This window comes from Narcine bancroftii, chromosome 3, assembly GCF_036971445.1.
Source record: "Narcine bancroftii isolate sNarBan1 chromosome 3, sNarBan1.hap1, whole genome shotgun sequence".
In the NCBI taxonomy this organism is placed as follows: domain Eukaryota; kingdom Metazoa; phylum Chordata; class Chondrichthyes; order Torpediniformes; family Narcinidae; genus Narcine; species Narcine bancroftii.
Genome location: NC_091471.1, coordinates 340,412,630 through 340,436,255, shown reverse-complemented (window position 1 = coordinate 340,436,255; position 23,626 = coordinate 340,412,630). Strand labels below are relative to the sequence as shown.

Sequence of the window (23,626 nt, the reverse complement as noted above, 5' to 3'; positions counted from 1 at the left end):
ATGATAACTTGGTTCTGTCACAATTATTTGTATATGAAGGCAGAAGTCCAACTAAAAACATTGCTGATGTCATACATTGAATGGAATCATTTTTATTGGGAGATGCTAACAAAAGTGAACAATGATTTAACTAATAAACTTTGTAGTGTTACGGAGTCCAGAGGACCCCAAAATCCGGCAGTAATAGATATTCACCGTGACAAAAGGTTATTAAATGAAAGTTGCTTTTAATTATCTTTGAACGTGAAAATAGAATCAAACTTTAACTTATCTCTATTGACTCACTTAACCCACTTAATCCCCTTCTAATTCTAAGCGCACGTGTGTGTAATGTGTGTGTATGTTCAGAAAAGTTCTTTGGTTCACAATCCAATCTCACTGGTTGCAGGCAATTCTTATAATGTGCACAGAAGTTAACATTAATAAAGTTCACCAGACTTTGGTGCTTAACAGGTAAGTGGTTTCCACTCAGAAGGCCTCTTGTTAGTTTTACAATGTATTTAAATTATTTGGATAATGGAATAGGTGGTTTTGCAGCTAAATTTGCAGATGATACCAAAATAGGTGGTAGGCTGGGTGATGCTGTGGATACAGAGACTGCAGGGAGGCTTGGATAGATTAGGAGAATGGGCAAAGAGTTTGCAGATGAAATACAATGTTAGAACTGTATAGTCATACACTTTGGTAGAAGAAATAGATGAGCAAACTATTATTTAGAAGGGTAGAAAATTCAAAATTCAGAGGTGCAAAGGAACTTGGGAGTCCTCATCCAGGATATCCTAAATGTTAACCTCTAGGTTGAGTTGGTGTTGAAGAAGGTGAATGCAAAGTTGGCATTCATTTCTAGAGGAATAACATATAAGCGCAGAGATGTAATGTTGAGAATCTTTAGGACACTGGTGAGACCTCACTTGGATACTGTGAATAGTGTTGGGGACCGTATTTGAGAAAGGATGTGCCAGCATTAGAGAGGGTTCAGAGAAGATTTACTAGAATGAATGTTTATCAGCTCTTGGACTGTACTCTCTGGAGTACAGAAGGATGAGAGGGGACCTCATAGGTCAATAGAGATGTGGAAAAATATCTTTAGCCAGAGGGACATGAGTCTGTGGAACTTGTTGCCACATGTGGCTGTGGAAATGAGGCCATTGGGTGTATTTAAGGCAGAGGTTGGTAGGTATTTGATCAAGACTGGGGAGTGGGGCTGAGTGGGTGGATGGATCAGCTCATTATAGAATGGAAGACTCGATGGGCCAATTAGCCTACTTCATTCCTATATCTTGTGATAATCCTCAGCAAGATAAGAACCCTTATAGGCCATAGTTGTGTCCAGTAATGAAGATTATCATCGTAGGAAACAATCATCATAAATTTACAAGAACGGAAACTGAGATTTGAAGATATATTCATGATGAATGAAGTAAATAGGTAAGAGATTAAGATGAAACATTAAAAGTCTTTCAATTTTTGATTTTTAAAGAGGTAACCATTGAAAGGTTGTTTTCCTGGTTTTGCTGAATAAACTGCAAGCCCAAAGATTGAATTAATATCAAGAAAAAATGGTGAGGTTAGAAAATATGTATTGCATGTGGCATTAAAATATGGAGTGCATTACAGGAGTAGAATCTTTGGGGGAGGATAAATACTTATGATACAAATGGATCATCTATAAAGAACTTGGTGCTGTTGGCACACCTGGATCCTCACCTGGGACATTGTCTGCATGGAGTTTACAAGTTCTCCCTTTGACTCCAAGGGTTTCAACTCAGCGCTTCAGTTTCTTTCCCCTACCGCAAAAGTGTGCTGGTTAATACCGATAGCTCATTGGCTATTGTAGAACAGAACTAAAATAGGTGGACGATGGAAAAATTATTGGGTACAAGAGGGCGTGTGAGTACGAATAGGTCATGAGGAACTAAAAGAATGGGATTGATAGGTTTTGTCTGAGAGATGGCATAAACTCTTTAGATGGACTGTTCACTCTGCTAATCACGGGAAAATATTGGAAACATAAATTTAAAAAAAGCAGGAAGGTAGAATTAATTCAAAGCTGAAGCTCATACAGGTACAATTTGAGCTGGATGATCTTTTATGCTATATATTTTTTAAATGGTACCAAGCTCCGCCATCGCCCCCAGCAATGTATTCCAAGCAATTCTCTAAAGAACCTCCAGCTTTGCCCTTCGGCCGATCGTACCTATGTTGGGCATTCATTGTCAATGCCCACTAATCCGGTGTATCAACATTTGGCCAATTGTCTTCTATACCTTGGCAAGAAGGTCAAGAAAATTCAAGATCTCTGAGGATCTGTCCTGGGGCCCTACATGTTGATGTGGCTATACTTCGTGAGGGGCTTGAGGTGATTGGGTATGTCACCAAAGACTCTCAAAGATTCCTCTACGTGTACCACGGTGAGCATTATGTCTGGCTGCATCACTGCATAGTATGAAGATGCCAATGCGCAGGACTGGAAAAAAAAACTCCAGAGAGTTGATAATCTGGCCAACGACATCACGGCCACTAGTCTTCACCCCATCAATGAAATCTACAAGAGACAGTGTCTTAAGAAAGCAGCCTCTATCCGCAAGGACCCCTACCACCCACGCTGCTATCATTAGGAAAGATGAATAGGAGCCTGAAGAAGATCCAGTGACACAAGGACAATTTCTGAATGGACAATGAATCACAGACAATGCCTCAGTTTCTCCTGTTTTCTTGCACTATTTATTTATTTTTGAAGTGTAATTTATAGCAACATTTCCACTGTAATGCTGTTGCAAAATGACAACAAATCTTGCAACATGTCCATGACAATAAATTCTGAGTCAAGCATTTGTCTGGATATTTTTTAATCTCTCAAGCTTCAGTCCAGCAACCTAAAGGAAATGGGGGAATTACTTTTTTATTTAGGTATGCTTCCAGAAATGCCAAGCAGTGGTGAGTGATTTCTCTGGAGCATTTCTATGCATTGCTTTGATCCTACGATGATGGGTGAATCATCAAACAAACACAGACTAACAATGAAATGTTTTAGTGTTGCATGCTTTATTTCTGTTGATTTTCTACATTCATGAAACTATGTTACAAAGAAATACACATTTTGTGGATTTCGTCTTTGGACCATTTCAAGTTGTCATCTACTCTTCAGCGCTCTAATGGGTAAAAACAAAGAAATGCAAATTAATGAAATCTGTGCAATAAGGTGTGTCTTTAAATTGTAAGTTGATAATGGGAGAAATAGTTGACAGTAGTTTGAGTGAACATTACTGCACCTTGATGGTAATTTCCCGGGTTTTGGATCTAAGTTTGTTGACTTGAGACTCTGCAATGTCGGCACGTTCCTCGGCCTCCTCCAGTTCATGCTGCACCTTCCTGAACTTGGACAGGTGAATGTTGGCTTGCTCCTCCTACAGGAAAATGGGGTGAACAAATATCAGGTTGCATGCTGGAACACTAGAGAAGGTAATTTGTCACTGCAAAAGAAATTGTGTAAATTATTTACAAAGTTAGTGCCGAAACCCTTTTTTTTCCCCATGGGTAACAAAGAATTTTAGGTTCATTGAGGTTTATTTGTTCCTAAGGGATAGGAGCTTTTATGGTTTGAGAAAGAAGAACGGCTAATGAACTAGCTTAATGCATTGATCTTTCATACTTGGGTTTCATCTAGTTTAGGACAATCTAGATTAATAGGATAAAGGATAAAAATCCTCTGCTGACACGCCTCAAGTGAGGATAAAGATCATGCTTTGCCCACTGAAACCGGTCTCCAAAGAGCCAGAAATTGTCTTCCTCCATTGATCCTCACAGTTTCCACTTACAATCTTGGCATCAATCCTTAATGTAAATTCCATGGAATGGAATTCAAGTTTGAAAAATCTCTCACAATTTTCCCCTGACTGTTCACTTATAATCCCAAGAAGATTCTCCTTGGACGTTGCAACCGAAGATGGTCTCATTGAAACGTATACAGTTTTGATGAGGAGAGGTTGAGAACTATTCCTGAAGCGGCTAGAACTATGGACTATAACTTTAGGTCTAAGATGTGGGACATTTTTAAACACAGGAGAGTAAATCCAAGCCTGTGGCTGATGGACTTTCAGACCTTGAGGGAAACCAGGTTGTAAATTGAACTATCAGTTTTGATCCTGTTGAAGAGTGAAGGTTTCCATGAGACCACTTGCCTACTAGTGGTTCTAGTTATACTGCTCTTCAAAAAAACAACCTGTTCACAAGTAATGATCATCACTAGTTAAGAGCAGTGGTTCTCAACCTTTTTCTTTCCACTCACATACCACTTTAAGTATTCCCTATGCCATCGGTGCTCTGTGATTTGTAAGGGATTGCTTAAGGTGGGATGTGGGTGGAAAGGAAAAAGTTTGAAAACCACTGTTTTAATCATATCTAATTGACTCGTTATGTGAACGGTTTCATTACTCCAAAAGAAATGGGCCAATGACAATTTTCCTCAGTAACAATTGGGTCTAGAGCAGTGATTCTCAACCTTCCCACTCACATAAGCAATCCCTTATTAATCACAGAGCATAGTTGATACTTAAAGTGGTATGTGAGTGGAAAGAAAAAGGTTGAGAACCACTGAGTTAAGGAAAATATTAGGAGTTCAAACATTTCACATGAATTAGATAGATTGTGCCTCTATTCCTTGGAGATTAGAGCAATGGGATATACCCTCATTGAAACATTCGTAAAGGGTTTTAGAATCTAGACTGTTGTTGCAAATGAGTGACATAAAAATCTATAAACAAAATATAATGATGTGATTATTGCCACTTCTAGCTCAATTTAACGTTGAATAAAGCTAATAAAATATCATTTAAACATTTTAAAAATTTATTATAATCTTGTGTGAATGATGAAGTTACAACTGTAATCCTCTGTAATTTTATCATCTTATTTCCAGATCAGGTAAGAATAAAAACAAAGGTTCTTGTTCAATTTCTGATCCTGGTTAGCATAGGAGCAAATATTTCTTTATCAAGCAGGATATAATTTAGAGAACATAAACTAAATTAACTTTAGTGTTCTACGTGCATAGACATATTATGTTCCCAACTACCTGTTAATGTAGCTATTGTTAGCATTTGTTCTTAAAATTCTCCAAACCTTAATAGGTAGAGGTATACAACGTTTTTTTAAAACTTGCAATTATAGTTCAAGGTTACTTACAGACTCCTCAGATTGTCTCTTGTAGGCCTTGACCTTCATCTGCAGCTTGTCAACCAAGTCTTGTAGTCTGAGCACATTCTTTCTGTCTTCCTCTGACTGAATATTGCAAAAGAAGTGATATTTGTAATGATCTTTTCATGCTCTTGCATTCTTGTGTCACATTTAAAGATAAATGTCATGGTTCTTGCTGGCCCACTCTCTGCCTCTGTAATGTTACATTCATTATCTCTTCACTGCTCTGCTCACTTCATCACCACTGCTCCCTTACTTCACACATTATCTTTAATGGTCCTTTCTATGTTGCCAAGGACTTTGAGGTTTCCAAAGCACAAGCCTCCCTCTGATTAGCAATGAGTAACTTTTTTTTTTGATGATCTAATCAAAAGTCAATGGTCTGAAAAACCCAGGAACACCTTTTACAAAAGGCCTGCGCTGTGCCCCACGGATTCCTGGTATTGAAGGCTTCTGTTGCTTCGATCATGCAAATGAAAACACTTTTTTCAATCAATCATGATTGGTAAGTTAACAACTGAAGCATGACCCCACAGAGCATGAACCAACCTCGTAGAGGGGAGCAAATTTTACAAGGCCCTTCGAACAGCCATTATGCTGAGTGTAGGAATGTGACCAGAGGATCAGAATCTATCCTTACAGACCCAGGGGACATAAGTGGGGCACCATTTGTTTATTAACAGAACAATACCTGATAAGTCAGCTCCTTGACTCTCCTCTCATACTTCCGAACACCTTTAATGGCGTCAGCTCCTCGTTTCTGCTCAGTTTCCAGCTCGTTTTCCAGCTCATGCACCTAAACCAGTCACAAAACATGATTAATTGGTTAACATGCAGATCATATCTGAAGGATTCAATGTAGTGCACATCCAACAACAGTCTCAAAGTGGCCAACCATTTCAATTCCGCCTCCCACTCCCATGCCAACATATTTGTCCATAGCCTCATGAACTGCCAAACCTAAGCTACAGACAAATTGGAGGAACAACACCCAAGTCCATCTGAGCATGGTCCAACCAGATTCCATTAACATCAACTCCTCTGGTTTCTGTTAAGCCACGTTAGGTCTCTCTCTCTCCCCCCCTCCCCTCGCACACACACACACACACACACACACACACACCCCCCCCCATATCTGTCTGTCCCCTTTCCTCTAGTTTCCAACCCCAATTCCTTCTCCATTCAGAGACCTCTCCCCTTCTCTTATCACTTCCCAGCTTTTTTTCACCTGCCCTCCCATCCATGTCCACCTCTTGCCTGTGGGCCAATGCTCCTGTCCCTTCCCTCCACCCCTCACCATTTTATTCAGGTGCCTCCCTGATTTTTGCTCGTACCTTGACAAAGGGCTCAGGCCTGAAGCATTGGTTGTGTATCTTTGCTAGATAAAGAACGTTGCGAGCTCTGCTGATTTTCTTCAGCACTTTTACGTATTGAACTACAATCACAGCTTCTGCGGACTTTCCTGTTGAACTCAGTGCTTACCCTGGCCTCCAGTTTCTGGAGCTGTTTCTTCCCTCCCTTCATCGCCAACTGCTCAGCCTCGTCCAGGCGATGCTGCAGGTCCTTCACTGTCTGCTCGAGGTTCTTCTTCATTCGTTCAAGGTGAGCGCTGGTGTCCTGTTCCTTCTTCAGCTCTTCAGCCATCATGGCAGCCTAGCAGTTTGAGGCAAATGGACTAATTATTATTCCAGCTCAAAATCAAAATGGTACCAGTGATGTAACTGAGATGAGCATCAATATTTATAAAAATATAAATACAGGTATCCCCCGCTTTTCAAGAGTTCAGTTGACGCCACTTCACTTTGACAAAAGACCTACATTGGTACCTGTTTTCGCTAACCAAAAGAAATCTCGAGAGGATCTTCATTTTTACGAAAAAAGGCCAAAAGCGAATAGTGTTCAGCATTTGTTTTACAGCAAGCCATTATAGAGGAAGCGCACACCCTGAGCAGCGAGAGGGTGTTGCGCTTAGCAATAAAACTGGATGTAATTAAGCATTTCCATCGTGGTGAATGAAATATAGATATTATGCGTGAGTTGAACTTTGTGTGCTATTAGGTACGAGTTGGTAGGTTATTTTTCGGGTCTGGAAACGCTCAAAAAAACTTTTCCATATAAATCAATGGTAATTTCTTCTCCGCTTTACACCATTTTGGCTTACGTAAGGTTTCATAGGAACGCTCTATGTTTGGATAGTGGGGGATACCTGCAAAAGGTGAAGCTGACTTACATCAGTGATAGCCTTCTTGGCTTTATCTTCAGCATTTCTCGACTCCTGGATAGTTTCTTCCATCTCGGACTGGAGATGATTCAGGTCAGCATCCAACTTCTTCTTCGTGTTGATTAGGCTGGTGTTCTGCGGGATAAGAGAACTTCTGATAAGTTTCAAATTAGTTTTGCAGGAATAAAGGGGACTGCAAAATTTTGTATTCCAAGCACATTTTGATGTGGGGCTAGGGGAGAAAATTAAGGGAGGAGGAAAAAAGCAAAACATAGGGAGAGTTAACATCAATTCAGCTGTCATTCTGCCAGTGGATATTGGATGCCTGAACTAATGTTGTGTAGAGATGTGGCATTCAATTAACATGCTTACATTAACCTTTGCAGTGGGCTCCTGAGAATGGGACCCTCCTAGCACTGGAAATCCCTTCCTGCACAGCAGCGCAGCAAGAAACAAAACCAAAAGCATTTACGAGATACCTCATATATGTGTTCTTAACCTTATCCTCAACCCACTCCCCTGATATACCGAGCCCTTGGTGCGATAGAGTGTGGGGACAAACCTGAGAGTGAAGCAGCTGAACCCTCTCAGTGACATCAATCAGCTCTTGTTCAGCAATTTTGCGGGATCTGTCTGTCTGTTCCAGAGCTGCTCTCATTTCTTCAATCTCAGCCTGCTGCAGGCTGCTTCGGCGCTCTACCATGGCCAGTTGCTCCTTCAAGTCTTCTTGGCCTCTGCAAGCATCATCCAGCTGTAACTGGGTGTCCTGTTTAGAGAACAGGATTCCTCAGTTATCAGATATTATGGTATACTGTAAAACTCATCTTGCATCTGAATCAATCTTAGTAACATGCTTTTTTGCTTGATAAGTAGGTTGAAAAATATAAAGCTAGTAGGAAATAAAGTCCTGCAGTTTATATTTAATTTTGACAGAGAAAAATCAATGAAATTTATAAAATTGACTGGTCATTGTCCAATAGTTAGAACTACCTGTAAACTAGACAAAGTGCCCCGTCGGTACTGACCTTGAATTGACCCTGCACATTTCTGAGATGCTTTTGAGCTTCTGAAGCCTGTCGATTGGCGTGCCCCAGTTGGATCTCCATTTCATTGAGATCTCCCTCCATTTTCTTCTTGATTCTCAGGGCATCATTTCTGCTTCTGACTTCAGCCTCCAGAGCACTTTGCATTGTGTCCACAACTCTCTGGTGGTTCCTCTTCAGCTGTTCAATCTCCTCGTCCTTCTCTGCAATCTTTCTGTCAACTTCAGATTTCACTTGGTTCAGTTCCAGCTGAACACGAAGGATCTTGCTCTCCTCATGTTCCAGAGAGGCCTACAAGAGGGATCAAATGTTTTAACAAGCATTTTACATGTGAATGTTTCAAAAGTCGATTATGCACACGATGTTGTTAACTTTATCTCTTAACCCTGCTTTAACTAAAACTGTCATCCACTATCCATTTGTAAAATAATATTCAAATGTTACCTTATGATTGGATTCCTCTCTGCTACATTTTGTGTTTTTTACTTTAACCACCTTGTCTACAGATTTTTGTGATTTAATAAGTCAATAGATATGGCCTCTTCCTCCAGTAAAGCAATCCATTCTTTAAAAAGACATTTTAATTGTTATCAGTTTATCGGTATATGTTTAGTTTGTGCAAAAGCCTTCAAATCTTCCTCATCATACTTCTCTTTTCAGCTGATCAATACTCTGGTCATTATTGCAACCTTGCTATTCTGTCAGACAATTATAGATCCACATTTCTATTTGTAAGAATTTCTGCGAAGATAACTATCAACTTTACCTCTGCCTCCTCCAATGCCGACTGAATCTCGCTCTTTTCTTGCTCAGCAGTCTTCTTTGCCTTTTCCATCTCATGGAGGGCTTTGCCACTTTCACCCAGTTGCTCAGTCAGATCAGAAATCTCCTCTGTTTTATAGAAGGTATTGATAATTAGTTATCATGGCTGGATAGGCTGGGACTTTTCATCCTAGAGTATGATTGGCTAAGAGGCGACCCGATAGCGGCTTATAAAAACTGGAGGGGACAGACTTAAGATGAGACTGGATAAATTTAAAAGGCACCTGTGCGGTACCTTCTTCACACCAATGTGGTAGGTCTGCGAAATGAGCTGCCAGAGGAAATGGTAGAGGCAGAGAGAGTTGTCACGCTTAAAAGGCTTTTAGACAGGTAAATGGATAGGAAATATTTAGGGGGATATGGGCCAATGGGACTAGCTTGATTGGACATGTTAGGCCAAAGAGCCAGTTTCCATAAGTAACTGCATGATTCTATCTTGTGATGAGACTTAGAAATACAAGTGAATGATATTATTAAAGTGCAATGAATTCTGGAAAGAATGAAAGTTATCCCATCAGAAAGGTATAGATAAAGGTATTTAATTCCAAGATTAACAAATATTCATTTCATAATGTCAAATTTTTTCTCTTTTTTTTACCCAAAAGAAAAAATAGAGAGAAAAACAATTCTAACCCCCTTCCTCGAAGCAATCGGTATCAAAGTTGTCATGTATAAATCAAGTGACAACAACTTGGAGAGGTTCAGCACAGCACAAAATTCCAGACCAAAACTAATTCTTAAGATTATGATAATAGTCCAAAAATGGGCCCCATACCTTTTGGAATTTAACATCCTTGATAGCATATCTAATTTTTTTTCTCTAGAGTTAAAAAAAGACATGCGATCCCTTAGCCATTGTGCATGTGTAGGTGGAGAATTATCTTTCGATTTAATCAAAATTGCGTATCAATGGCATAAAGATAAAATTCGGCTTTGAATTGAAGTCAACATCTTGAGGTAATCCAAAAAGACCAATTAAAGGGCAAGATTCCAATTTTAACTTAAGAATTGCCGATAATGTTTGAAAAATATCTTTCCAAAAATCTTCTAAGCTAGTACAGGTCCAGAATATGTAATCTAAAGAGGCAACATTTTAAAGTGTTGAAATGAGAGAAAGGATTTAGGCTTACGTTGCAGATTCTTGTTCTCTCGTTTAAGAGTTTCAAGGTGGTCCAGAGACTCCTCGTATGCATTCTTCATCTTAAAGATTTCTGTGCTCAGACTGCGAGATTCCTTCAGGGCTGCTTCCAATTCTGATTGGCTTTCCTCATACTTCTGTTTCCAGTCTGCCAGAACCTTAATTGTTCAATTGTAAATATCAGAAATTAAATATAAGAATATATTTACATCTAAGTAGCAATGAGATCTAATAGCTGGAGATTATCAAAGTCAGACTTCAACCCAAAAAATTGAATTATATTTTGCCAACACGCCGCATGTCTTCCCACGTAACATCAGGTGTGAGTGCAAAAACCAAATGAGAGAAGGCAGCTTGCGAATGGCAATAACTTGTTCAGATGGTACATGGACAACGTTTGTCATTTCGCATTATTAAAAGGGCTTTAATATGCCCAAAAGATCCAATGAATTGCAGATACATTTTCATGTTTAGGAAATGACAAGAGCACTGAACTATTTGAGCTTGTTTAGACGATTGTGTTAGCTCATGACTAATATGTAGCTTTATTCTAACTGAATCTGTTTGGTCGTCACCTGCTAATTTTATTCAAAACAAAATCAAACAGTGTGAAACATTTAATATTATCAATTGGTGTATATTGAATTGCTTTTGATCAGTCATGAATGTGGTCAAATCCTCAACAAAAATTAAATTGCCAGTTGCTTGCCTGTCCCTGGCTGAAACTAATAAACATGAAGTATGTTACTTCCTTCAGAATGACATGCAAAGGGAAACAATGCCCGCTCTTTTTGGTCACCAAATTATAGGAAAGATATAAACAAAATAGAGAGAGTGCAGAGAAGGTTCACAAGAATGTTGACAGGATTTCAAGGTTTGAGTTACAGGTAAAGGTTGTGCAGACTGGGGCTTTTTTCCTGGAGCGTAGAAGATTGAGAGGGGACTTGATAGAGGTGTTTAAGATTTTAAAAGGGACAGACAGAGTAAACGTGGATAGGCTTTTTCAATTAAGAGTGGGGGAGATTCAAACTAGAGGGCATGGTTTAAGATTGAAGGGGGGAAATTATAAGGGGAAATGAGGGGAAATTTCTTTACGCAAAGGGTGGTGGGGATGTGCAATGAGCTTCCGACAGACGTGGTCGAGGCGGGATCATTGGTTGCATTTAAGGAAAGACTAGATAGTTACATGGATAGGAGAGGACTGGAGGGGTATGGACCGGGTGCTGGTCAGTGGGACTAGGAGGGTGGGGATTTGTTACAGCATGGACTAGTAGGGCCGAACTAGCCTGTTCTGTGCTGTAAGTGGTTATATGGTTTATACCTTGTCGAAGTTCCTCTGTTTCTTGCCTGTCCCTGGCTGACACTAATAAACATGAAGTTTGTTACTTCCTTTAGAATGACATGCAAAGGGAAACAATGCCCGCTCTTACCTTATCGAAGTTCCTCTGCTTCTTGTCGAGAGCTGCTGCCGCAGAATTTGCCCTCTCTACGTCGACCATCAGATCTTCCACCTCATTCTGCAGTCTCTGCTTTGTCTTCTCCAATGAAGCACATTTGGAGTTCACGGCCTCGATGTGCTCCTCTGCATCCTGCAGGCGCTGAGCCAGCTTCTTCCTGGAGAGCACAAAGTCAGCAAAAGAACACGATCACACAGGATAGTTGCAAGAACAGAAATCCTGATGAGCAGAATGTGGTGCATGGACTCCGATTTCTTCCTCATTACATACTTGGCATCTTCCAGTTCCTCCGTGCGCTGGATGGCGTCGGTTTCGTATTTTGTTCTCCACTGGGCCACCTCACTGTTGGCCTTGGACATGCCGCGCTGGAGCTCGGCCTTCGCTTCCACCTCCTCTTCATATTGCTCACGGAGCAGATCACAGTCATGACGAGCTGATTGCAGAGCGTGGGCCAGGGCACCCTTCGCCTGAAATAATTTCCATGTACAATGATTAAATTATATTCAGTGTCTCAACAGCAGGTAACACTGGACAATGAAGATTTTTATTCCTGATCACTTTTGGGTGTATTTTATGGATTTTGGCCTGCTGATCTTGAAAATTGTTTGTAGATGTAACCTCTTTTTGTGATTTCCTGTCACATTTTAAACTTACTTCAAGCAGATAAAACCGTTAAGTGCAACATGTCACTGAAACATTCACTTTCTGCATTCACACTTGGATGTCTTCCCTTCTGATCTTGGTGCAGTCAGTGACAAACTTGGAGGAAGGTTTCACCAGGGCATTACGATGATGGAAACTAGGACAACTAGAATTCAAGAATGGTGGCCAACTATTGTTTTTCTCTGACACGAGAGGCATCAGATGCCGAGTACAAATGAAAATCAGTGGCAAAACACTTTTAGGTCAGTTGAACTAAATGCAATGTGTCAGCATCATGATGTGATTAAACATAGTAAATTCAATAAAAGTTAATTGAATGTTTTAATGTGAGGGTAAATCTGAAATTATTTTGTGTTCATCTTGAAATTGTCTTATCAAAATCCCCATTTTTTTTTTCCAGGAAACCAACCTTTTAAAAAAAAAATGTGGTCCAGTGTAATTAATTCCTGCTTATTTATTTTTGATTACAATTAAAACAATTATCTGTGCTTATAAGGAAGCCTCTCAATTCAATTGCTGGACAACCCTGCCTCAGTACAGTTAGTGTAGCAGATGGCACAATGCTCTTACAGGTCTAGTGACCCAAGTTCCAATCTGTGGCCGTCTGTAAGGAGTTTGTGCCTTCTCTCCGTGACAGTCGTGGCTTTCTTCCAGGTTCTCTGGTTTCCTCCCACAATCAAAATATGTATAGGGTTAATAGGTGAACTGGTCACATGGGAGTATTTGGGCAACATGGGCTTATGGGGTGGAGGGGCCTGTAACTATACTGTTAAATTAAAATGTCACATTTTATAAGTTTGCAGTTTGTAAAATTACATTGCTTAAAATAATGTATTTTTGTAAAATTTCCCTTTTGAAAGAAATAATTCAAGTTATTTCAGTACTTTTGTTTCTTCCTCCAGTTGCCTCTTGAGTTCCTCAATTTGTTGGGTGTATCCTTGTTTCCCTCTTGTCAGCTGAGATACCAAGGCCTCTTTCTCCTCCACCTGTCGGTTCAGTTCACCTGCAAAAAGAGTGTGAGTGAAACAGTAGAAAATATGAACGTGTTTCCTGCGCGACAAAGAACAAATATAGAACTAATCAATACCGTTTTCTGTTGCAAGACGTGCTTTTTGAGTTGATAAGTCAGTGAGCAAACGTTGATGTTCATCATGTTTCGTCTTCATTTCACTGACCTGGTCCTCCAAAGTCCGTGCCACTTTCTCAAGATTAGACTGAAAATTAAACATCCAGTTTTCACTAGATGCAAAACCAACTGGACACTACTTAAATTTACATTTATAAGATTAGAATTTAACTGACATTAGTCACCGTACCTTAGCTTTAGTCACTGTTTCCATGTTACTGGCAAGGTCATCAATTTCCATCTTCAGCTCACTCTTTTCCTTCTCCAGTTTCTGCTTCACACGTTGCAGGTTGTCGATTTGTTCCCCGAGTTCTGCCACGCTGTCGGCCTGCTTCTTGCGGAGAGCAGCGGCCGTGGCTTCATGCTGGAGGGTCGACTCTTCCAGGTCACGGCGCATTTTCTGAAATTCTGCCTCTCGCTTCTTGTTCATTTCAATCTGAGCTGCAGTTGCCCCACCAGCTTCTTCCAGCCTCTCGCTGATCTCCTCAAGTTCCCGAGAGAGATCAGCTCTCTGCTTCTCAGACTTGGCACGAGCGGCACGTTCAGCTTCAATTTCTTCCTCGAGCTCCTCAATACGAGCCTGAAGGGAAATATACATTGATGTCAATGGTGAACCAGTAATTGTGGACAAGGTCATGTAAATAACCTTTGCTGAGCAGCATTGATCATTTCACTGGACAGATACATCACCTGTAATTCCTTAATCTTTTTCTGAAGTTGGGAGCCCATTGCCTGCTCATCTTCAACTTTGCTTTGAAGCTGGCTGATTTCAAACTCTTTCCTTTAAGAAGAAGAATTGAGAGTTAAGTTAAAATGTTTATAAATTAATTCACTATTAAAATATTTATAAATTAATTCAGTACACAATGTGGAATATTCTCTTGGGCATGCTGAAGAACTAATATGATAATAAGCAAATACTTAAAATGCACTTTAATATTATCACAATATCCTTGAAGAATATGCTAATGTAAATAATTATAGTGCAGTTTAGTCTCATTGGTTTAAACATACATAACTCTGGGTGGCATGGTTAGTGTAACAGTTAACGCAATGCTATTACAGTGCCAGCGACTGGGACCGTGGTTCGAATTCTGTGCTGGTCAATTGGGTGTAATTGGGTGGCATGGGCTTGTGGGATGAAAGGGCCTGTTACCGTGCTGTATGTTTAAATAAAAATACCACTAAGTTCTCTAACTGAAGTGTCATTGTCAAACATATAACAGGATAATGATCGTAATTTAACTACTGACTTCTTCAGTTTCTCATCCAGTTGCTGCTTGTCATTCTCCAAATCCATGGTTACTTCTTGCGACAGTTTCAAGTCACCTTCAAGCTTTCTCTTAGCCCGTTCAAGATCCATGCGGAGTTTCTTCTCCTGCTCCAGAGAGCCTTCAAGCTTATTAAAGGAAAAATAACATTTTAGCTGGATTGGCTTAAAAATCAAAGTAATTTTCTCAAACTCGTTGATTTGCTATTTTGGATACCTACATCATCAACTTGTTGTTCCAATTTGGTCTTTGTCTTGGTCAGAGTGTTGACTTTGTCTTCCTCTGCCTGGAGATCATCCAAAGTCTGCTGGTGAGCCTCCTGGAGGGCCTTCTTTTCCTTAGTTAACTTAGCTATGCTTTCATCAAGAGTAGCCATCTCTTCTGTGAGGTTTTTAACCTAAGTTTCATAAATATAAAATGCACAGACTTACTTCCTGAGGCTTAATCAGTAACTTGTCTCTCAGTTGGACATCAAAATTGCCCAATAATACCTTGTTCTCTGTGGCATGTTTCTCTTTTTCAACTTTGGCTAAGGTGAGCTCCAAGTCATCAATATCTTTCTTCAGTTCTGAGCACTCGTCCTCCAGTTTCCTCTTCTTGGCAGTCAGCTCAGCATTTATCTCCTCTTCATCTTCCAATCTTTCATTCGCTTCCTTGAGTTTAGCCTCCAGTTGAATTTTATTTTTAATCAGTCCCTCGCATCTCTCTTCAGCATCTGCCAGAGTTTCACTTTCCTGCAATGAAATGATACAATGAATAGGTTTTGTGGTTAAACCATTGTTATGTATCATCCTCTGGTCAGGCACATCTATTGGTTGGTTGATTTTCTGGCTCCTTCCCACAGGCTCCTCTATAAAGGTGACTGCCCCACAGCCCCCTGCAGCTCAGTGCAGGTCAACCAAACCGTATGGGTGTGCTTCTGTACTTGTGAATAAAAGCTTATTGGTTTCTCTACAGTAGTTTTTTGAGTAATTGATGGCACATCAGGTTTTATTACTTGTCGACATGCACAACTTATCAAAGATTGCCAATGCACTTACTGCTTGGACTTGAAGTTGGAGGTCATTCTTTTCCTGGACAAGAGCCACCATTTTCTCTTCCAATTCCTTCCTCCTTGCTTCAGATTTGACAAGTGCCTCCTTAGTTTTCTCAAACTCATCTTTCATATTGGCCATTTCCTTTTCAGTTTCAGCACTCTTCAGCAGAGGTTTGATCTTGAAATACAGTTGCATCCATGGCCAGTGTTTGACATTTGTGAATGCACGAATGTTGTACTGTAGAGTGTACAATGCTTCCCTAAAAATGAACAGAGATTACAACTTTATGAGATAATATCCACAATCATTGTGAATATTGTGTTCACCGAAAAATATATATTTGAATGTTTAAAAGTGAAATATTGACCTCCTTTCCATCATTCTCTTAAACTCAACCCTCATAAGGAAGCCACGGCACATGGCCTGTGTGCGAGTTATGAGCTCTGCCAACTTTTCATCTCTCATCTCTTCAAGTAAACCTAAGAGACCAGCCTTGAAGAACACCTTAAGCAAACCAAATGATCAATATTAATGTTCAATTCTCAAAAATTAACATATTTCAGAAGCATAATTTAATTTGTTTCATCTCATAAATAACACTAATGTATCACATGCATTTTGTATGACAGCTCTTAATGGATTTGAATGGGACTGAAATTGCTCTAAATTACATATCAAAGTTAAAGCAGTATGTCTATTCAGTCGCTTCTAAGAGTACATTCACAACTATATTCCAATTTTATCACCTTGTCTTTTACATAAATTAATGTATAATTTTAACATCATTACCTTGGTGTGTCCAAACTTGTACTGGGTGTGATCTACGTCAATGGATCCCAATAACTTCTCGGATGCCTTCTTGCTATCAATGAACTGACCTTCAGGAATGGCACTTGCATTTAGAATTCTGTACCTGTTGCATTAGAATTTTACATACATTATTGTTGATATTTATTAGAAAAAAAAATTTCAAACAGCTTATTTGGATGGAAAAGGGAAATGGAGATGTAAGGGTTTTCTTACCTTTGCTTGAAGTCACCATAAATGATTCTGCTTGGGAAACCCTTTCTGCAAATCCTGATACCTTCCAGCACACCATTGCACCTCAGCTGGTGTATGACAAGGAAATTATCCATAGCACCTGATGGACACAGCACATTGTTGTACTCAAGATTGGGTACACTAATTGTATTTTAAGGACATTATGTTAAAAATGATAGAATTCATCTATTTATCACTAAATTTCCTTGTTTTGTGATTCTTCAAAACATATTGGTACAGAATCAAACTTGCCTGGTGTTTTTGTCTCATTGGGAATGATACAGCGCACAAAGTGGGGATGTGTGGTTCTCAGGTTAGTCATCAGCTTGCCCAGATTTTCCTGTGAAATGAACAATTAATTAATATTGATCACATTTCTTTGCATGTATTAACAATCATCATGTTAGACTGCCTATTCATTTTGGAACATTTCAATCAAAACTTAACTAATTATGTCAAAATTATTAAAACTGTTCAGGACGAAATATACACACAAGAGGAAATCTTACCCTAAACAGAGCAGATACTGTCTGGAAAGAGCCACCCTTCTTTTTGCCAGCTTTCTTTCCACCACCTTCAGCTGCAAAGAAAAAACAATTGTTTGTTCTAAACAGATTAACAAAATGAAGAATGCAAGTCAAGTAAAATGCTTTGGTAACAGCTGTGTGTGTATTCAAGCATTACCTTCAGGGACTGCAGCATAGAGATGAGCCAAGAGTTTCACTGATGACTTCTGGAACAGGCCAGTTACTGTTTCATTCAATGGATCCTTGTTCTTATCCAGCCAGCCAGAAATGTTGTAGTCTACAGTGCCAGCATAATGAACCAGAGAGAAGTGAGCTTCAGCCTTTCCTTTCGCAGGCTTGGGTTTCTGGAAGTTGTTTGACTTGCCAAGATGCTGGTCATACAGTTTATTCTTGAAGGTAGTGTCCGAGGCCTTGGGGAACATACACTCCTCTTCAAGGATTGAGAAAATACCCATGGGCTGTGGGAATCCCAATGTTTTGTTTTAAATTTGTATTAATCACACAATGATACATACATGTATTCAGCTCTTATTAATGACTTTTATGGTGACACATACCTTCTCAATGAGTTCAATGCAAGCAGCCAGGTCCATTCCGAAGTCAATGAACTCCCATTCAATTCCTTCCTTTTTGTACTCCTCTTGTTCCAGAACAAACATGTGGTGGTTGAAGAACTGCTGTAGTTTCTCATTGGTGAAGTTGATACACAACTGTTCTAAGCTGTTGAACTGCACAAATAGAAACAGGCACATGAGTTCATGTTCATTTAATTAACTTCCTGGTTTAAACAAAAAATCAGTGTCTATGTATCTGATTCTTACATCAAAGATTTCAAAACCAGCAATATCCAGCACACCAATGAAATACTGTCTGGCCTGCTTTGTGTCCAGTTGCTGATTGATACGGATGACCATCCACAAGAACATTTTCTCAAAGATTGACTTGGCAAGGGCACCAACTGAGTTGTAGACCTGAAATGATACAGCATGCATGTTAGGAAAGGGCATCTAATCTGAATGTTTTAAGAATTCCCATACTGTTTTATTAAACGTCTTGGCAACTGTACCTGCCGAACAGTCTGACCTTTGGTCACAAATTCATTGCCGACCTTTACTCGTGGGTAGCACAATGCCTTTAGCAAGTCTGCTGAGTTGAGGCCAGTCAGATAAGCAACTTTGTCGGCATCTAACACAAAGCAGAGGGTCATTCAGCATGTTAGATTTACTACAAACCTGTTTCCAATTTACTTTTTTGCAAGCGCACCTGATTTTTCTAATCAAAAGTACTCGGTGGAATTGAAATTAAATTTCTCGTTTTCTGTTATCTAACTGGTTTTTTTAAAAATCTGAATCTTCAGGACTAACGCAGGAACCACAGACAATTCCAGATTAGTTCCCAAATATCAAGTTACAGAACATGTTCATTATTTTTCAAGTGTTGAACTAAATTAAATTGTGCATAAGAGGAAGTTTGATTTTTTTTTAATGTATTAAAATAAATAATTTAGAAGCATCTTTGAGATGCTTTAAATATTACCCTCTGTGCCATCGGGCTCTGCCTGCTCTTCCCGCTGCTTTTGCTTGAACCTCATGTTTCCGAAGTGCATTACTGCTCCTGTGAGTTTGTAGATGCCCCATTTCTCATCATTGGTGAAGCCCAGGATATCAATGGCGGTCTGTAACCCAAGCAATCAAAATTTATCATCCAACAAAAAGACCAGCGTAATGACATGTTTTATCATTTGTTATCAAAACTTACAACATTATAGGTAACTTCCTGCCAGTAATTTTAACAGCAATTCAAGATACTTACACTATGAAATACTTATTGTTAGTTTCATCCTTATTTTCTATATCATCATGTATCAGACCTTTGTTTGTTTAGAGGATTGAGTAATGGTGATGAACAGAGAAATGTGTGCATGTACACGTCAGAGAAGGAAGATGCAAAACCACCTCAGTCCGCAAGACCCTGCAGAGGATAGTGAAGTCAACGGAAAAGATTACTGGGGGCTGCCTTCCTACCATGAAGGGCATCTACTACACTTGATGCAGGCAAAAGGGAATAAACATCATGAAGGACCCCACACATCCCACATGTAAACTCTTCTCCCTCTCGCCATCTGGCAGGAGGCGCCATAGCACATGGACCCTTGCGACCAGATTGGGCAACAATTATTTTCCCCCAAGCCATCAGGCTTCTGAACTCCCAGAACATATGCGGAGAGTGTTCCATGGACCTTTCTAAATATTTCAATATTTCTAACTTATATTTATGTAAATATGCCCTGTGGTCCTTGAAAAATGCTCTCTCGTCTGATTCATGTGAGCATGGTGTGAACAATAAATAGAGGAGACTTGACTTGAAGATGTGATGAAGATACTCACATCAGTTGCTATCAGTTCTTCTACATCATCAATGCTCTTCACAGTGATCTCACCTTGACTGATGAAAGGGTAATCATACGGATTGGTGGTAATGAGACAACCCTCTATCAAAAACAAATATTTTGTTGACTGATTTGTTATTAATTAAATGAAAGGCAACATGTAATCCAACAGTACAATTCATTTTTTTTTTCATTGCAGCAACTTCAAAAATAGGTTGGGCCTGATTCTGTGCTTAAAAAACATCTCTGAATGTAAAATTAAGTGTACTCAACCAGGTTTGGTAGGTGCTATGCTGGAAGCAAGATGAGGCAACATCAAATAAAAATTTAGTGATGCTTCTAATTTGGTAGAAAATGTGACACCACACTTTAGTTCATATTTATCTACTTACAGGCCAAATTTTTTTTTTAAATGCAAGCAATAATATATTGAAATTTGTTGAAGCCCATCTTTCTCGTTAACAGAGAATAGAGAAATGGAGGTGTCAACAGTCCAAAACTTGGAATCTTACCAACGATTTCTGGTTTGTGATTGGTCATCATCTGGTAGAAAATGTGATAACTCCTTTCAGCCTTCAGCTGGAAAGTCACTCTGGATTTTTCCAGTAGATCTGGAGAGACACAAGCAAATGTGCAATTGAATGAAGAACGGACGTGTGTGTCCACAATTTGATTCACAAACATTATTTGCATTTCCACTTCCACCTCACTTACAGGTTTCAATGTCAGCAGAAGCCAGTTTTCCGGTGGTACCAAAGTGAATCCTGATGAATTTACCCTTGAAATGTAAAGATCATTCAAGTCAGAGAATGTGATGTTATTGAAGCCTTTAGATTGTTCAACAGGATGGTTAATCAGCAGATTTTACATCATGGGGGACAACATAAGGAACAGCTGGATGTTTAAGACACTTACAAAACGCGATGAGTTGTCATTTCTCACAGTCTTGGCATTACCGAAGGCTTCCAACAGCGGGTTGGCCTGGATAATCTGATCTTCCAGGGTCCCCTGTAAAAATAATTTTGGTAACCAGGAGTTGGACGTTTACTCAGCAAAGAAAGTAACTTCAACGAAGCAAGGAGAAGTTTCTGACTTTTACCAGGTCAGTTCTCACCGTACCTTGCCAGATACCTCCTTCTTCTTGCCCGGGTCACCAGCAGCCGCCACCAAAGCGAAGTACTGGATGACACGTTTCGTGTTCACAGTCTTCCCAGCACCAGATTCTCCACTGGAATGGATGAAAGCATTACATGAAGAAATCAGGAATTGTCCCACTGATAATAAACTGATTTATAAAGGGCAACCAGAAAATACAAAATATCTTACGTGATCAAGATGGACTGGTTTTCACGATCTGCAAGTCAAAGAAAGGAGAAAATGATGGGCATTCGGCCCACGAAGAACATGTCCCTACCTTAGAAATTACGAGGCTTACCCATACCCCTCTATTTTTCTGATGTGACCCTGAGCCAGATTTTAAAAAAGTTACGTTGTACTACAGCAAAAAGACACATTTACCTGTTAACATGAACTGATAAGCATTATCAGAGATGGAGAAGATGTGGGGAGGCGCTTCCTGACGCTTCCTGCCCCTGTAGCCAACCACGACTTCAGTATTGTACACAGGCAACCACTTGTAGGGGTTTACTGTGACACAGAACAACCCGGAGTAGGTCTGAAGGCAGAGAAGACGTATCATATCAAACATCAACTTCATTTAATGTAATTAAAAGGTTTGTTTTTGCATTTATTCGGCATGACGGGGGCAAAGGGCTTTCGTGCCTGATTGCATCGAGGGGAGGGGGAGGGGGAGAGGGGGTGGGGGGCTAGATTCGAACTTGCTCGTGGAATGCGGACATTCTCCACCGAACTAAACGAGGTGCACGAGTTCCTGCGAGGATCCCGGTCATGCATCTGTAGCTTTATTAGAACTGCAAATTACCCGTCGTGTCGTTAGAAACAAAAGCATAATGGATAAATCCCCACTTCTTGCTGACTTCTGATTTAAATATACCAATCCCATTAATGGATTGGGGGGGGTTTGCTCCGAGAACGTTCTTGGATTATTTTGTTCTATGGTGGAGATTAGAAGTGAACAGGAAAATAATTGGGGAAATGGAACTCTTCGCAGACCTGACATGAGTTTGATTGGGTCGTGTGTTGAAATTAGAAATTGAGTTATTTGCATCTGGAATGCTCCATCTGAAAGGTGGAGATATCCATTCAGCTGTACCTGTGACAAGGGACCACTTGCCGGGACTCAGGTAGAATAGAGCTGATTCTTCTCATCCTTGGTGGACTTACATAGATCATCCAGGCTGCATAACGCTCTTTAAGGTTATACAACACGGACGCCTCGTTCAGGTGGGTCAACATCGCCATGTCCTCAATTTTGTCGAATTTTGGAGGATTCATGGGGAAGACTTGGTCGTCCTTGACGGTTACGGTCTGCAAAAACAATCAAGAGTTATTCAAGGAAACTTTTTTGCCATTGTGAAGAACTTCAGAATACCATATGAAAGTTGAACTCTTCCACAGACCCTCTTGTCCAATAAGGTCTCCACTGTGGCTTTGCCACCTTCCTTGCTCTTGACCGTCCCTTTCACGTACAGTTCCTTGTCGTCGGGGACATAGCAGGCGGTTTTAGCGTCGAACGGGCGGTTCTGCGCTTCCAGCCGTTCCTTGTCCGTCTTGCGCAAAAACGGAGCCGCCTCTCCGAACACTGCCATCTCCGAATCCCCCATGGTTTCGGTTCACTGCGCTGCAACACACAAGGAACGTTTGAATCACCTATTATTCGTTGTCAGGAACCAACCCTTTCTTCCAAAATGCAGTAGATCAAAATTAATCAAATGGATTAAAAACTCCGAAATGAGTGAAACATATTGGTTTATTTCTGTTTTACTTTGTTCCCAGTTGAGTGGTGGATCTCGTTCACTTGTAATTCGGTGGAATGAAGTGGTCATGTTTATTGCATTTATATCTTTAAAGTGGACGAGGAATGAGAAAGTATAGTTTTCACCTTGACTGAGGGAGTGGGGGGGGGGGGGGCTTGATTAGTCTGCCTTAGTTTTAAAGTTTTATCATGAGTGTTGTAAAAAAGCAAAATTTAAAAAAAAATCCCTTCCAGAGTGAAGTTTTTTGATTTCGGAAGTTCCATGTTCACGCATCTGCTCGGCGTGTTTGGAATGGTTCAGTCCCTGATCCCGGGCAGATTCTGTTTCGATTACATTAAATGTTATTTCAAACGTATGGCTTTGGAATGGACGGAGGTGTTGATTAAGCTGTGCCTGCAGTTGCAATGGAGCGTTTGCCCTATTAATATTTTCGCGAAACCGATCCAGGGCTTGGAGATTCTAAGCAACTGCCTGGGGTGCGGTTTCACACACGAACGTAAACGATTTAATTGCACACGGGTTAGGACAGCAATAAAACCATTCTATGCATAGCTCAACTTGTTTGTTCGTCTTCTGCTTAACAAGAGGAATTCACACGTTACCTTTCTTTTTGAGTCCCTGGTACGATGATATCCTCCTCGCCAATTCTACTGAAAGAAACAAAGCACAATAGATAAATCCCCTCTTCTTGCTGGCTTCTTATTTAAATATACCAATCCCATTTATGGATTGGGGGGTGGATTTGCTACAAGAACGATTCTTGGATTATTTTGTTCTATGAAGATTCCCCCCCCCCCC

The 23,626-nt window shown here is 40.1% G+C and overlaps 1 protein-coding gene across 1 annotated transcript; it reads right to left on the bottom strand.

Annotated features, from left to right (window-relative positions):
- Nucleotides 1-3,033: 3,033 nt before the first annotated feature.
- LOC138759294 (myosin-4) lies at nucleotides 3,034-23,480 on the bottom strand. Its single transcript, XM_069929486.1, has 40 exons — nucleotides 23,431-23,480; nucleotides 22,472-22,692; nucleotides 22,236-22,379; nucleotides 21,450-21,606; nucleotides 21,258-21,285; nucleotides 21,051-21,159; nucleotides 20,847-20,939; nucleotides 20,646-20,709; nucleotides 20,444-20,542; nucleotides 19,930-20,033; nucleotides 19,079-19,217; nucleotides 18,609-18,727; nucleotides 18,364-18,513; nucleotides 18,100-18,270; nucleotides 17,700-18,000; nucleotides 17,525-17,595; nucleotides 17,268-17,355; nucleotides 16,998-17,115; nucleotides 16,764-16,887; nucleotides 16,342-16,478; nucleotides 15,978-16,233; nucleotides 15,429-15,671; nucleotides 15,158-15,334; nucleotides 14,920-15,065; nucleotides 14,357-14,447; nucleotides 13,857-14,246; nucleotides 13,628-13,754; nucleotides 13,425-13,543; nucleotides 12,148-12,344; nucleotides 11,851-12,034; nucleotides 10,413-10,578; nucleotides 9,227-9,351; nucleotides 8,443-8,751; nucleotides 7,980-8,183; nucleotides 7,427-7,552; nucleotides 6,679-6,849; nucleotides 5,888-5,992; nucleotides 5,185-5,280; nucleotides 3,273-3,407; nucleotides 3,034-3,152 (listed from the first exon to the last, which is right to left on the bottom strand). The coding sequence occupies exons 2-40, from the start codon at nucleotides 22,673-22,675 to the stop codon at nucleotides 3,138-3,140; spliced, it is 5,802 nt and encodes a 1,933-aa protein (XP_069785587.1). The 5' UTR covers nucleotides 22,676-22,692; nucleotides 23,431-23,480; the 3' UTR covers nucleotides 3,034-3,137.
- Nucleotides 23,481-23,626: the final 146 nt, after the last annotated feature.